The 17289-nt window shown below is 31.9% G+C and overlaps 1 protein-coding gene across 3 annotated transcripts; it reads right to left on the bottom strand.

The window, feature by feature from the left end:
• Window positions 1-2822: 2822 nt before the first annotated feature.
• On the bottom strand, window positions 2823-17057 carry LOC111709011 (phosphatidylcholine:ceramide cholinephosphotransferase 2). Of its 3 annotated transcripts, none has more exons than XM_023482576.1 (14): window positions 16943-17057; window positions 16325-16354; window positions 14502-14562; window positions 13416-13480; window positions 12909-12970; window positions 12433-12532; window positions 11651-11704; window positions 10965-11055; window positions 10024-10156; window positions 9378-9473; window positions 9130-9238; window positions 8250-8327; window positions 6559-7635; window positions 2823-6325 (listed from the first exon to the last, which is right to left on the bottom strand). In XM_023482576.1, the coding sequence occupies exons 1-13, from the start codon at window positions 17029-17031 to the stop codon at window positions 7566-7568; spliced, it is 1038 nt and encodes a 345-aa protein (XP_023338344.1). In that variant the 5' UTR covers window positions 17032-17057; the 3' UTR covers window positions 2823-6325; window positions 6559-7565. The 3 variants fall into 3 exon arrangements, with proteins under 3 accessions (XP_023338344.1, XP_023338343.1, XP_023338345.1); XM_023482575.1 differs by having other exon boundaries at window positions 6565-7635; XM_023482577.1 differs by lacking the exons at window positions 2823-6325; window positions 16325-16354 and having other exon boundaries at window positions 7003-7635.
• Window positions 17058-17289: the final 232 nt, after the last annotated feature.

The raw sequence follows: 17289 nt of genomic DNA, 5'->3' as shown, positions 1-17289 counted from the left end.
ATGCTTAGCAGACGGTACTTCATTTGAATAAGAAATATTTGTCTGATGTACAATTACCGCGTATACAATAATCTTTTCTGAATATTTTATATACAAATGGAGTACCCGTCTTCAAAGCATGTATAATCATATGGTAGGGCGAACCGAGTCAGTTATATCTCCCTTCTATTCCTCACTCCCTTATATTTGTACACCAGGGGGGGCTGGATTGGATCTATAGCTACAGGGTGTCCCACGAAACATGACAGTATGCAGGACGACTTAAATGTCGTCTTGATTTTTGATATAATTTGCTGTGTTTTGTCAACCTAATTTCCAAAATGTGGTCTGCCTTTTTTGTGCTTTCAATATTGCCCGAGATATGAAGAATTTCGTTCAGATTTCGACAATTTTGCTTTTATTTAACAAAATTGAAATCTGAACCAAACTCTTTATATCTCCGGTAATATTGAAAGCACAAAAAACGCAGACCACTTTTTGGAAATGCCAGGGCTAGGAGAATTATGTGATAATTGTTTCAAGAATCATACATGTTAAAGTAGATAGAAGACTAAATGTCACAAATAAATTCAAATACCAAAGACGACTTTCAAGTCGTCTTCCTATTGTCATGTTTCGTGGGACACCCTGTACCTCTCTGTGTATATTAGCCCGAGTGAACACCTAAGACAGTTTAGTGAAAAAGGATATAATGAGATTATGGCCTAATCATACAGTACAAACATCAAATATGCAGTACGCTTGGAGTATAAGTGTATGGGGAGGTTTTGTATCTTAAATTTTACTCAGTTTTCTCTGAACCGTTTATTTACTATGAAATATTGCTTTATAAACGACTCTAACAGTACATACTCCTGTGAAAAATGTAACCCTGCACACAATAATGGTGTATAAGTGGATTTTAATAGTTAAATGGAAAATAAATTCTCCATTTAAATATTTTCAGAAATCACCCCCCAAGTACTGTTATATACAGATAGACCTTTGAAAGTGGAGTACATGGCCTGTACAGTGTACAATCAGTAAAGGATTAGCGTACATAAATATTGTAATGCAAACTTACTTTCTTGTTTACTTGTAGAATGTAGGTCTCTTGGTCCTCACGGAACAGTGTCCATACATCTCGAGTTTTAGCGTCCTAAACACTGATGCAAGGAAAGTTATTTCAGGGGTGTACGCATCTTTTGTACTGCAGTGCACTGTCTCTGGGCGGTAATGTAAATACAAGACGGATGTCACAGCCTGAGATGGGATCCATCTTTCAAATAAAAAATCTATGAAATATTCTGGTCATAGAAAATTATTATGTAAATTATCAAAACTTTAAAAATTAAATGTTTTTATCCTCCTCGGATACTAAATGAAGACTGATGCATCTATTCTTGTTTACAAATTCCGCCCAGAGAAATCTGGTTTAAATATGTACGCAGAGTATATACGCAACTGCAATTAACTTTCCTTGCATTAAAACCTTGGCGTACATCCTCACTCTATATACTATAACCTCATTGTTGTACACCCTCTATTCCATTCTACTGTAGCCATCACCCTCCCATGCAGAAATATCACTAATGTTTACTAAATCCGTCCCCTTTTTTATTTTCTAAATACTAGGGTTAACCAAAATTGTCTTTAAAATCTCATCCTTTTTAGGTAATCCTGTATTATATTTACGCTGCTATGTCGATAGAACTATATGGCCAATGGAACAAACGTTTGCTTTGTGCTTAAGTTAGCATATGCGCGCAAGTGAACAAAATTCAACATTCAATAATATTAACCTATAACATTTTAATTTGTTAAAAATACTGAAAAAAGTTATGGGGAATTCGAAACAGAACTAAAAATTCTGTGTGAATGTTAGTTCAATAAGTTTCTGTTTGCTTGAACATTGGTGTAAATAACGATTATTTCAAGTGAACATTAGTTTAATTATTCATTAGTGCAGAGTAATTTTAATACAACACTGTTTTTACCTACATGGTGTCCCACGAAACATGACAGTATGCAGGACGACTTGAATGTCGTCTTGATTTTTCATATAATTTGCTGCGTTTATTTGTCAATCTAATTTTAGAAGTAAATTTCTAGAGATAATAATCACAAAATTTCCCTTGTCCTGCCATTTCCAAAATGTGGTCTGCCTTTTTTGTGCTTTCAATATTGCCCGAGATATGAAGAATTTCGTTCAGATTTCGACAATTTTGCTTTTATTTAACAAAATTGAAATCTGAACCAAACTCTTTATTTCTCCGGTAATATTGAAAGCACAAAAAACGCAGACCACTTTTTGGAAATGCCAGGGCTAGGAGAATTATGTGATAATTGTTTGAAGAATCATGCACGTTAAAGTAGATAGAAGACTAAATGTCACAAATAAATTCAAATACCAAAGACGACTTTCAGTCGTCTTGCTATTGTCATGTTTTGTGGGACACCCTGTACATACCATATTTAACTTAGTTTATTGTAATTGTATTGTCTCATGCTTTGTATGCAAAATAAAAATTTCCTGTACAGGGTTACCCACAAAGGATGAGACTTCAAGAGACGATTATACGGAATTTGTTTAGTCCGTTTTTTGCATTCAGGGTTCCTTGTAGGATGAAACTAAACCTGGTTTATTTCTGTAAAATAAACCAACAAAATACTCAATTTAATGCGAACACCAAAACTCAAGTTTCAAATCGTCAAATTTTTAAGCTTTGAGCTGTTTTTACAGTCTTGTCGTTTGTTGGCAACCCTATATATTTGCCAAGGTCTTTTCAATTTATATATTCTATTAGTTTTTAAGTTTAAAAATCCCAAATATAAAAAGAAGATTAAGTGAAGGTAGTTTATTGGATTGGTGATGTGAACTAGGGATTATACTATCGTCGTCGCGTATATCAATACAATGTAGACTACTTTTAATTCAAATTTTAGATTTCTACCCAGCTTTTAAACAGCATGAATAATCGTCTTCATTGTATTGGTATAAGCGCCGATCACTGTATCGAGATGAAGCATTTACATAAAAAAAATTACCGACAATGGGTCACTTAGTATCATTTATCACAAGTACAGGTGTATGTGCAGATTTTAAAGAAAAAACCGGGTAATCTAATAGAACTGTACCAGTAACCAGCCGGCCAACTTGCTTACATTGGCCTTGGTTGACTTGAGGCTAACTTTTTAGCTTACGGAAAGTTGCATCAATTAAGTAAACTTACATAGTTATGTAAAATTATGCAAACTGACGTGAAATTGCGTTAACTATGTAAACTTACATAAAATTATATAAACTTTCATAAAATTATGTAAACTTTCATGAAATTATGTAAACTTTCATGAAATTATTTTAACTTACATAAGATTATGCAAACTTACATTATATTATGCAAACTTACGTAAAATTATGCAAGTCTACGTAAAATTAGACAAACTTTAATAAAATTATGCAAACCTTCGTAAAATTATGCAAACTTGCATTAAATTATGCAAACTTCCGTAAACTATGCTAATTTCCGTAAATTTTGCAAACTTGCGTAAAATTATGCTAACTTTTGTAAAATTGTGTAAGCTTAAGTTCGCTCGTCAACACTTCCATATTTCACAGCAAAAGTAAAAATAAGATTGGCTGGTTACTATGGAAAGTATTTAGTACAAATTATACAGATAGGACAAGAGTAGAATGGGGTTTGGCATTAAATAGGGAACTTTTCAATTTAATACTAATTTTAGTTGTTCAGTATTAGTGCCAAGTTATAAATTCATTTAATGTGAAACAGATTATTGATAATGAAACACAAAAATAATTTATAACCTATCTGAATAATCTGATCATAGGAACATACAAATACTAAACCCGGGGAGACCAAGGACTATAAAATATGATTTTAGATAAAATCTTTTATTGCATAATTACGACAAAGGACTAAAAATACAGGGTATGAGAAATACTTGAAAATAAAAACACGATGTAAGATGTGAATCATAGGGATGGTGGGTAATTTACCAATAAATGCAACATCATTTTAAGTATCATTGAAGATGGCAGGGTGGCCCATTACAAAAAAAACACAAACAAAACCTAATTATTTCTTTGATATCTATTTTTGAAACGTATTCTGTAAAACTATAATAAAACTGGAGTGATGACAAAATTATTGGAGCATAGAAATTCAGTGATTTTTAGAATAGTCGTCGTCGTATATATCAATGATAAGACGGCTTTCGTTGTTAATTTTGATTTTAAATGGATACAAAATACAAATAAACATGGAAACAAAGAAAAACTGTCAATTTACTGATTCTTTTTGTATACTTACTTATATAAAGTTGTAATTTATAAAAAAGGTTGTTAATAATCAAAACTTAAAATAAAAAGTCGTCTTCATTCTATTGTAAAAAATGCCGACCACTGTGAGTAAAACTTGTATCTAGCAATTCAATTTAGGATGAAAAATGAGAAAGACTGAACTATGAATTTTTTTTAATGAAACATCCTTGGTTATCAGAAGGGTTTCCACGAAACAGTAATTTCTCTTGCGCAATTCCGCATCATTTTTGTATCAATATGAGACCAGTTATTCACAAAATTGCCCATTCATTCGAAATGAATATTTTTTTGCACGAAATTGTGCAGGAAAACAAGATTTAAGTCAGAATGTTTTCATGATATTGCGCATGAATACAGGTCATTTTTGCATTTAATTTTGCAATGCCCATGAATTCGAAAAATTGAAATTTTTTAGTGCAGTACTGTGCATGAAAACGAAATTAAGTGATATTTGTTGCATGCCATAAAGTGCATAAATATGAAAGATTTTAATATTTGGACAGTATGGTGTGAATAAGTTTCAGTAAAAAAAACAATTTCCATCTAACCCTACTCGTCTCCAAGTTTAGACCGGACTGATTATTAGTGAATGTGATTATGATTAATTAATTCGTGAGTAACTCAGTTACTACTTGAGATTGACTGTCGTTAAACCGTATAATAGTCGGTACGGTCCGGTGACCTACAACCTCAGAATAGGGGCTCATTAGGCCTGCAGGTGAATAGTTGGCGGGCCGTATGGGCTGGAGTATAGTTGGCGGGCCCGGCCTGTAACTCTGATTTGTTTAATTTTGAATTTATTCATCATTTCATGAAATTGTTTCTCGAAATTTTACGAAATAACGAAATAGCTCGAAATTACGAAAAAGCAGGAAATAAAGAAATACACAAATACAAAGATATTCTTCAGAATTTGCGCGAAATAAATTTTTGCGCATCAATGCGAAAAAACATCGAAATTTCGTACAATTTTTACTCGAAGCGTAAAAAAATCTTTGCACGATTTTCGTGCAAAAAATTTCGACTGGAGACCCTAGACTCATTAGATAAATTAAAATCTCAATGTCTCTCCATTTTACAAGAATGGATTTGACAAGATTAGTTGTCTGTTTAGTGAATTCTGGGACACCCTGTATTATACTTGTGATAATGGTAACTATGTATTTTAACTACCCTGTATAGAAAGCCTGGTGATAAAAAAGTTATAATCACAGAGTACAGTTAAAAGTGTACAATGTACAGTTTACAGTGTACAGTTCGCAGCGTGCAGTGAACATACATATCAAAGACAATTTAGTTCAAAGTAATAATCACAGTGAATGTGTTCATCGAATATAAAGAATTACATAACCATAGTATATACTGCACAGAATAAGTGTAACTTATTAAATATTTTGAGAACTTTCCGCTTGGGATCTGAATTTTTTTTACATTTAAATAATTTAGCAAAATTGGACCTAGTTTCGAAAAATTAGATATTTAAAATTTGCATCAAATGGTTTCATTTAATTAGCTCAGAATTAAGGTAACTACGAATTTAAGTGTGCAGGAAATGATTCCCACCAGGGTAATAAAGTTTGTTATGCTAAAAGATCGTACCGTATACGATTCGGCAGATTTGTATAATTTTTTCTTGAAAGTTCTTTTGTAGGAATTCAAGAGCAAATTGTGATTTTAAAATTTTTAGATCTTTTTTCTGTTAAAGAAAATCTTTATGGATCATTTTCGACACTCTTTAAACAGTAAGACAAAATACACTACAGGAGCAGTCCCATACAACTTGTTAGGAAAAATATGTTAAATAATAAAATAAACATTCAATTCAGACTTTTAAATATCATAATATGAGTGATTTTTTTCCTCCATGGACCGGCTTAAATATAGTAATACAATTCAATTTTAAAATCTGTTTAAATACTTTCATCTAACAGTAGAATTAGCAGAAGGAAACGGACGGATGGTATTGGAGGCTTAAGAAAGTACATTGAAACAGGGTTAAAGGGACTGTAAGCGTAATTTCATGTGACCCTCTATGCAAAGATGGCAATGTCTGATTTACAACGGTACCCTTACAGGCTTTGTCTGATCAAGTAGTAATTAGATATCAATGTTATATTATATAATTGTAGTTTCTCTACAAAAGTGACTTTCTTCTGCAGGAAAACATATTAATGGAATTATCAGAATTAAGAAATTTTAAACATTGACATCATTGCATGGAGGTTATTTAATATTACGCTTACAGTTGTTTATGTTGCATTTACAGTAATGGTGTATGGTGATACTAAATAAAATAAATAATAATAATAAAACAAATTTAGAATTTCCAAGACTTAACAAAATTTTGATTCAAATTAATTCACGGGGAAATTGAGCAATAATAAGTTCTCAGATCTAAGTAGGCAAAAGAATTGTTTTTTTTTTCATTCCGAATTTTCATGGATAAAATTAAAAATTAGTTAAATAAAAAATTGATTTTAGTTGTTTCATCTGGTTATCATGTGGCGGTTTTATTTACGACTATTGGCGTTGAATTAGATTTAAATGTGATTAAATAACGACGATAAAATAAATAAACATCAAAATTAATAATTACGGCGTTAACAATTGGAAGGCGGAATAATTTGTTTGCTGTGATGTAAGTTGTTAATTTAAGGAATGCGTAAATGTGATGTATGTTGTTACAATTAGGAATACATAAATGTGATAACAAACGTACATATCACATACTGTACGCGACATGAATAATTAATTGAACATTCTAGTTGACGTAAGTTACAATTCAGATTATATCCTCCAAAAAACCTAATCTTACATATGAATTTTTTTGTGAAGTTTTGCTAAAATCTTTTAAATGAAGAATGCTTGAAATTAATACTTCAATTTAATTTGTAGATAAATTAATTTTTTATTTATAGCATAAAACCCGAGAGAAGATTTCCTTAAATATTCAGAAAGATTAGTGGTTTCCACAACTATCACAGGGATATCTTATATCCACAAGTATATCCTTATTATCTCAGTAAATATCAGAATCTTAAATCATGTCGATATCCAACATTTTAGAAACATTTATCAGTTTCACTTGACGTCCTTTGAGTCGATGATATATAACTGCTCTTTTCTATATCCAAGATATTCGTAACCTCATCTATATCCTTTATATCCTTAATATATCCTAGATATTATCTATATCCTCTTATGTCCTAGATATATCCTAGATATTATCTATATCCTCTATGTCCTAGATATCCCTGGCTGGATCTCGTATTCTATGTTTTACAGTAACCTGCTGCCAGCACATGAGCCAAGGTCTAAAAATAATATTTTTCAAGTTATTTTTTCGATCTGATTGGGTTCGGTCAAGATGGCTGTTGAATTATTCAGAAGAGGAAAAAAAATTTAGAATAGGAAAATCTAAGAAACATCAAATAGAAATTAATTTTAATGTAAGGAAAAAATAGTTGCAGAATCCAGGCCAAGTTAAATTTATAAGCTAAAAGTATAACAAGAAAAAGAAGAAGATTGTTTAAAATTTCAAAAACTTACTAAACAAACCGATTTAAGCTATTTTTAACGGTAGCCGATATTAGGTAGATTTGCCCGGGGTTATAATATCTGAAAGATGTTTTACTAGTGAAACCCTTAATAACAAATACTTCGGAAGAATTTATCAAATGTCGTCTTGACAACTTTTCAATGAGTTTTATACTATATTACGTAAATTTCAGTATTTGCGAAATAAATAAATGGCCATAAATATGCGGGAACAGTTTTAAAGAGTTCCATATAATCATTTAATTAAAAAACTAAATATCTGCAACATTCTATTATCAGAAAGTGAAGAATACGACATTTGATGAATTCTTTCGATGTATTCTTTATTAAGGGTTTCACTGTATTTCTGCTCACTCAACTAACTGCTAACCTGGGGATCTCGAATTCATTAGGCAAAGGGTGTTTGATATTTTTCTCGAAAAACACAAGTATACTCCACCACCATACTCTAAACATATTAAACGTTAAAGGTATGATAATAATAGTAATAGTAATAATAATAATTGCTGTCAACACTTAGTCTGGAGTGATCAGCTGTGAGCCGACATTGGGAATCCAGAGGTGAGAGACAAGCCAATGTCGTGTATGGAGATTAATTGAAAAGCCAAACCCCGTATGTGTTTTAACCAGAGATAAGAGAGTAACAGAGATCAATTGAAACCTAGAATATACGATATTTTCCACAGCAGGTTCTATTGTGTACAAGAACTGTACACGACCAATCAGGAGACATCTGTATTCAGAGTTATTTAAGGATCCTTTGGATACGAAATATAAAATCTTCAAAAATAGACTAAATTCATAAATTTTATGTTTCATGTTAAAAATTGGAGTATTTCTTTTAACGATGTAAAATCTAACCCCTGAATTAGTATTATATGCAACAAGTAGCCGTAAGATGGCAGTCAAAAAACCTTTTATTTAACTGTAGCATGGCGTGCCGGGACACATCAGACCTGTTCAGCCTATCCAGGTAGAGCAAATGCTCAGTCTGGTTTGTCTGTGGTTTTAAACATTTCAACACAATTTCAACTCATCTCAAAATGCAATGGATCATAACTATTTGGCATATGAATAATCTAACCTGGAAAGATGATTTGAAGAATGTGGTTGCTGAAGCTGAAGATTAAGTATAACAGAATACCCTGAGAATATGAATAATCTAACCTGGAAAGATGATTGGAAGAATGTGGTTGCTGAAGCTGAAGATTAAGTATAACAGAATACCCTGAGAATATGAATAATCTAACCTGGAAAGATGATTTGAAGAATGTGGTTGCTGAAGCTGAAGATTAAGTATAACAGAATGCATCATGAACCAAAGACGAGTGGTGACAAAGTACGCCAACAGAACATCAACTAAATAATAAATATATCATTTATTTTAGGACCAACTCCAAAAGGACCTTGGGTTGGTCCACCAAAGGCATTTTTGTTAATAATTCATGAATAAAGTCCTCTGGCTAACATCAGGTTGCTAGTTCAGGGTGAAACTAACCTGAGTAATGTCCTCTGGCTAACATCAGACTGATAACTCCTCCTATTCCCATGAGAAAAGAAGACCAATGTATCAACCACAGTTTCTTGGGAGTATCTAAACACATAGAGTTAATGATATTATTATTAACTGTACTTTTTTAAAGAAAAACAAATGTACAAAAAAACCAAACAAACAAGAAGTCAACGCCATCAATGATACACAACGGTATCTTGTGACTTAACATGGACAAAGATGGTCTTGCCCGATTTACAACATTACCCTTACAACCTTTGTCTAATCAAGTCTAAAAAAGATATCAATGTTTATCATTTTGAAAACTGAAACCTTGATCAGACAAAGCTTCCAAGGGTACCGTTGTAAAACTGGGATTGCCATCTTTGCACTTGAAATTACGCTTACAGTCTGAATGGTTATGTTGTGATGTCTCCAAGGACCCTATCCTAGGGTATTGTAGGAGAATACAGATTATTTTTATTATGACAATCAAACTTTATTTGGTAATGATTTTTAAGACTTTTTTATCAGTGAATCTTTTCCTTACTTAGATTTTTTTCAAACAGATTTTTCTTTTGTTTTTCACATTTTTTTTGTCCGTTTTTTAGATACACAAACAGTTCCTTTAAAAGTTTTGAAGTGGGCTTACATTCACTAATGATGAGGTAGGAGAGGATAAGGATCATGGTGTGCCCGGAGAATATAAAGTCCCCACAGTACACGTGCTGTCCGTTAATAGATAAACCAAACCCGGACATTATCTTCACAACACGTCGGAGCACCTACAAGTAGAAACTTAATCAATCAATCAAGAAATTTACAAATAAAACAATCAAGTAATACACAAATCAATCAATCAAGTAATATACAAATAAATCAATCAAGTAATATACAAATAAATCAATCAAGTAATATACAAATCAATCAATCAAGTAATATACAAATAAATCAATCAAGTAATATACAAATAAATCAAACAAGTAATATACAAATCAATCAATCAAGTAATATGAAAATCAATCAATCAAGTAATATACAAATAAATCAATCAAGTAATATACAAATCAATTAATCAAGAAATATACAAATAATTCAATCAAGTAATATACAAATAAATCAATCAAGTAATATACAAATAAATCAAACGATCAAGTATTATACAAATAAATTAATCAAGTAATATACAAAAAATCAATCAAGTAATATACAAATCAATCAATCAAGTAATATAGAAATAAATCAATTAAAGGGACTGTGAGCATTATTTCAAGTTCATTCAAAATTGGCAATGCCTGATTACCAACAGTACCCTTGACAAATTTATCTGATCAATAATGTGGAAGATAACGTCGTTTTACGAGAGAAACAACAATTAAAAATAATTTAAAATTATAAATACATCTAATTCAAACTTGATCAGATAACGTTTTTATGAGTACCGTTGTGAATCGAGCATAGGTATATTTGCATGAAGGATCACTTGAAATAATGATCCATTTAAAGAACAATCGCTTTATCAATCAGATAATATTCGATCAGCCATCTTTCCGAAATTAACTTTTCCGGAAATGTTAATTTCTGGTTTATTACCTCAGTGGCTGTGATAGTATGGTTAAGCTGAGGATCACATTTATACTGACGGTTAGCTGAGGGAAGAGCGGTGATAATCATTGTTATTGCTCTGGGTAACAAATTAATAATAACAGTTATAACATAAATTACCATTTTTGTCAGTGGTTGATGTTAAAGATTTTTAAAGGTTTTTTTTCGCTGAATGGAAGTAAGATTTTTAGGTGAAAATAAATATTTCTTGATGAATTTTTCTTCCATGATATCCATTTGCATATTCCGTTACCATACATATTCTAAAGTTAAATCTAGGGTTTCCAATCAGAAGTGAGCGGAATTGCGCGCAACTGTTATCAAATTGCGCAAAATTGTGTGGGATTGCCCGAAATAGCGCAGATTTTTCAGGGCTCGCAATTGCGCGCACGTAAAATCCACTAGCGTTGGAAACCCTTGATACATCTGGCTTAAATTTGAAGTCTATAAATTCTTGATTTTAATTGCTAAAATTTAATTCATCCCTAATTAAAGAAATCCCTTGCGGGTAACAAAAAGTAAAAAAATTGGATTTTTTTAAATAGATTTTTCTCTTAAAAATTTTAATTCTATCTTTTCAAAGTGTTTTCAAAATTCAACGGGCAACGCCGGGCACTTGAGCTAATATTTAAATAAAAAAGTTTATTTTGTTCTTAAAACTGTTTCTATTATTCCTGTAAAAGTATAGAAGGCCAATTATCAAGCAGACACGACGTGCTAGAATCCACCTAAAATAACATTTTTATTTATTTGTTTAGTTAATCTCATTTTAAAATAAAATAACATTAAGTCTACTCAAAAACAGCTTTTATAAAACAGTTACAAAATAAAACAGTTAGAGTGAAAGCCAGAAATCTGTAGAATAGGGAGAGACGCTAAAACAATATTGAAGTGCATTTAATGTTGTTATAAAGCAAATAGCTGTCCTAGAAAATTATAAAATCACTTTTTTAAAGTTAAATGGGTCTGTTTACACTGCGCAATTTCTGTGCCGCATGTTCATTGCCCTATTTAGAGTCGTAACTTAAATTAAAAGTCGACGTTCTATTCCAGAGTTTTCTGGTTATCCTTGTAGTTAACACTGATTACAAATACCCTGCCCTCCGATCTTTGTTTTAATGAAAATAATGCATGGCAGTCAAGGTCACAGTAATAATTTGCAAACAAATCATATCTTATCTTTATATAAAATTAATTCACGATTTGCGAAAATCAAGGTAGGAGCAAGACCGGACATTAGTCTTTGCCACAAACTCTACATTCTTGCAAATCAATTTTGGTGTAGACATTTTATATTTCAAATTGGAATATTTTGTTATATGAAATAGTCTAAAATATAAAGGTTTACATGATCACGGTGCAAAGCTACAGGGATTAGAAAATTTGAGTTTGTGGCACGGACTCCATTTCTTTATTGATTAATAAACTTGACTGACAAATCTGTCTGTTATTTTACCTGTGCTTGTGACAGATAACGACCACAGCACAGATGGTAGTGATTACCATGATTAGGATCTCAGACACATCCAGGGCCCACGAGTAATACGGTATATTATCTAACACAAAAAAATATAGTTAAGGAAATCCAGGACCCAAGAGTAAAACAGTATATTATCTAACACAAGAAATATGGAGTTTAGGACGTCCAGGGCCCAGATGTAAAATGGTATATTATCTAACATCAGAAATATACAGTTTAGGTAATATAGGGCCCAGAAGTAATACGGTATATTATCTAACAACAAGAAATATGGAACTTAGGAAATCTAGGGCCCGGGAGAAATGCTTTTTTTCTTTAACATAAGAAATATGGAGTTTTGGACGTCCAGGGCCCAAGAGAATAAGGAAATATTATCTAATATAAGAAATATAGAGTTAAAGAAATCCAGGGCCCAGTAGTAATATGGTATATTTTATAATTATAATTATCACCTAATATTAAATCTGGAAGAGGATTAGAGTGGGCCGGCCGTAGCTCGTGTGTTATGGAAAGACTAAAAAGAAAAAAATATTTTATTAATAATAAAGCAAATTTTATTTTATTTATAATAATAATAATAACATCAACATGCGACCTGATGAAACCACTAGTATGCTGAGATGTTCAAAATAAAAGGAAAATTATATTATTATTAATATTATAATTATTATTGTTATTAAAAGACAACCCGTCATTTTATGAAATTGGGGTCGAAAAAAGTTGTGTCTATGTCCCATAGAAAAGTTCATCTCTTAGTTATTTTTAAATAATATTTTCTTAAATCTAAATCTAAATTATATAGAAACATTTATTTAAAAAACCCCTTTATTCAAATTTAACCTTTTAAGGTTTGCTTTTTTTTGATGGGGGGAAGGGGGGCGGCAGGTGAGATACAAGAATCAATGTCAGCTTACAAAATCATTTCTCAATAAAAATTATACCCTTTTGCAATGACTTACCTTGTTGTTGTAGCTAGGAAGGCAAGAATTACGAATATAATTGAAAGAACAGTTTTCCATCTTTCCTAAAAGTAAACAATAAGTATTAAGAAGAATTGATAATATTCTAAAATTTCCTAAATAAACACAAGGACTGAAAGTACAAACTAATAATAAAAAAGATATTTTCTCGAATACATACAATTCTTTTCGACATTTTGCAAGAATAGCTGGTCCTTGAACAAAGGGGAAATTTGACTCCTAACTAAAATCCATTGTTTTCAACAAAAGTAATTATCATTTGTAAAACGCAAACGTTTAGGTGGGGGGGGGGGGGGGGGGGCAGTAGGTAAAATACTCAGCTTATAATATCTGGTTTATCTGAAGCTTGGGATTTAATATTTTTAGAAATATTATTCTTCTATTTCGCTTTTTAGAAGTTTAATTCACCATTCAATAATTGTAAGAATGATACTACTTTAGTAAATGTTTTGAGAGTACAGACAGGTTACGTTGTATGATGATTGATGATATGGTGATACGGACACTAAATATTTTTGCGGATCCAGATCCAGGGAGCTATATTGTTGCGGATCCAACGGATCCGAGAAGCTATAATAATGCGGATCCAATGGATCCAGATCCAGGGAGCTATAGTGTTGCGGATCCGAGAAGCTATAATAATGCCGATCCAATGGATCCGGATCCAGGGAGCTATAATGTTGCGGATCCAACGGATCCGAGAAGCTATAATAATGCGGATCTAATAGATCCGGATCCAGGGAACTATAGTGTTGCGGATCCAACGGATCCGAGAAGCTATAATAATGCGGATCCAATGGATCCGGATCCAGGGAGCTATAGTGTTGCGGATCCAACGGATCCGAGAAGCTATAATAATGCGGATCCAATGGATCCGGATCCAGGGAGCTATAGTGTTGAGGATCTAAAGGATCAGGATCCCCACTGTTTCACCGAAATTAACTTAACCATTTAAATCTTTCATGTATTTAACAATTGTTTTCCACGTGATCTGATCTGCAATTTCATCCATTTAAATAAACAATTACTCAATTTAAATTTTAAAAAATTTTGGCGCTACATTACCTTGGGGAAATTTCCTTCTTTATCACCCTCGGGAATATCTATTTTCACAGCTGATCCATTCCTAATCAATCAACCAATCAATCAATCAACCAACCAATTAAATACTCAATCAAACAGATATTCAATCAGACGTTGAATTTTCAGTTTCCAGAATCTGTTAGATTTAATATTGTTCAAGTATAGATAAAAAAGTTGAAGAATTTTAATGATATTGACAGCATTGAAAACATTTGATCTGAAAAATAAAGATAAGATTAGTATAAGTACTAATATTATTATTCAAGAACAAGTAAATTTGAAGGCAAAATTGGACTATAAATTATTAAAACCCAAACCAAATAATAACAAATATTTTCAGGAACACACAAAGTTCTTTTTAAACATCCCGAAGCAAGAAAAGTTCTAAAAAATCCTGATCCAAAATAATGAAATCCAAAAAAATTATTGTATTACTACGTACAAGTAGGGATGTTAACGTTTTCATTTTTTCAGAAAAACGATCGTTTCGTTATGAAAACGACGACGAAAAATCAAAAACAAAACGATCGTTTTTAAAAACGATCGTTTTTTAAAAAGTTCGTTTCTTAAAAATGGTCGTTTTTAAAACGATCGTTTTTCAAAACGCTCGTTTTTGAAAACGATCGTTTTTATAAAATTCGTCGTTTCGTTAACAATCGTTAACAATGACCCTTCGTTAACGATCGTTAACGACGAACCTTCGTTAACGATCGTTAACGACGACCCCTTAGTTAACGATCGTTAACAAAGAGAGGAAACCGACCTGAAGGGCATCTGTACTTATCATTGAGTAGTTTTTAAGAAAATATCAAGGAGTTTTAACTCCCCCACAACTGTTAAACTTCATGTAAGACGACATTCAATAAATTTGCATGTAATTTTTTCCAAAGACGACCGTTTTGATAAAGTTCGTCGTTTCGTTAACGATCGTGAACGACAACCCTTCGTTAACGATCGTTAACGATCGTTTTTTGAAAAAAAATCGTAAAAAAACGGTCGCACATCGTTTTAATAAAAACGATCGTTTTCAAAAACGATCGCTATTCGTTTTCTAAAAGTTCAAAACGAGTGGGTCGTTTTTAAAAACGATCGTTTTTTCCGAAAACGAAACGATCGTTTTTGAAAACGAAACAAAAAACGATCGTTTAACGATCGTTTACAAAAACGATTAACAACCCTACGTACAAGGGGCTGCTAACTTAATTAAAAGTGACCCTTCATGTTTAGTTTACTAAAATACCCGTTCATTGATCCAGTCCGAAGTCGTGGATTTCTACGGCAGAGAAAAAAAAAATTTCGTTTACAATTTACCATTTTGTACTTCAGGGATGTATATTTTCTTAAAAAAGCATTTAAAAAAGCGTTGCAAATATTTTTTTATTGTTATTCACTGAATTTGGTGAAAAACTTTCAGGGAAAACAATTGAATTTTCAGGTACGAAGTATCAACAAGAAGTATCAAACAGAGTAAAAAAAAAAACTAGCCTAACATTAATTTTCCCCCAGCGCATCAACAATCATGAATTCTTGAAAATATATATACCCCTGCTTGAAGGGTCAATTAAAATTATATTCAACTAAAAAAAAAGCTAAAAAGTCCGCCACCAGAGTTCCCAGAGCTTAAAACTTTAGAATAGTGGATATCGAGATCAATGTTTGATCTCCTTTTTTTCTTAATATCAAGATTAAATAATGCTTGTTCTCCTCTTGTTATTAATCTCCAGATTAATTAATAGATTGGGATTAAAGAAATCGCATTCTAAAGTTTTCAGCTCGCCATAAATAATAAAATTACTATGACTCACAAAGTGACCATCTGGATAACATCTTCAGCACTTAAAATAAAATCAGGTGTTTACAATAGAAAGAAGAATAATATTAAGCAACAAAATACTCTTAAAAGCTTAGTAAAAAGGAATAAAATACAAGTAAAATTAATATAATTGCTCAATAAGTCTAATATAATTATTATTATTATTAAACAAAAATTCTGGGGGTATTTTGGTCCCCTAGGAAGTCACACCCATCAGTACTTCCCCTCACGATACGTGTACAATCACGCCTGGGATTTGAAAAACCGCTTAGAACATGTTCTCTAATATAATTTTGATCGTTAATGTCAAAAGCATTTCAATAATTTATATTTTGACTTCGTTTTCAATCGTTCAAAATCACCTCTCCAAGTCACGGGCCGAATTTGTAAAGTTATGGGGGGGGGGGGGGCATTTAAGAAGAAAGTATATTTTGCTTGGAGCTAAGAAAGTAAATTAAGCATATAGAGAAAATATTTATTTAAAATCCCATCTTCACATTTCAGTGATCAGGGATCAGTGATCAGGATCAGGATCAGGATCAGGATCAGGATCAGGATCAGGATCAGGATCAGGATCAGGATCAGGATCAGGATCAAGATGATCTTCTACCTGGTCCTAGGGCTAAACTCATCTAAAGAATGGAGTTCATCTCCTCCCTCTGACAGTAGAGGTTGCCTTTGGTAGAATTCATCCCCCATTTTACCAATCTAGTCTATTCACACATCTGAAATAATGAATATATCAAAAATAATAAATAATTTGATGCTAAAAAGGAATGAATGACGTGAAAATTGACCATTCACTCTGTAACCTTAGGCTAGATTTCATGGTAACCATATTCATCCTGTAAAAGCGAAGTTTAAAGGGTACTTAGAAAATACGTTTAAGGTCCTTTAAACAAAGCAGCAAATTAACATAAAGATCAGTTATAAATTTGTTTCTTCAGCCGGAAATAA

The sequence above is a fragment of the Eurytemora carolleeae genome, unplaced genomic scaffold (genome assembly GCF_000591075.1).
Source record: "Eurytemora carolleeae unplaced genomic scaffold, Eaff_2.0 scaffold929, whole genome shotgun sequence".
Lineage (NCBI taxonomy): Eukaryota > Metazoa > Arthropoda > Copepoda > Calanoida > Temoridae > Eurytemora > Eurytemora carolleeae.
The sequence above is the reverse complement of the archived record's forward strand: the minus strand, read 5'-3'. Positions and strand labels throughout refer to the sequence as shown.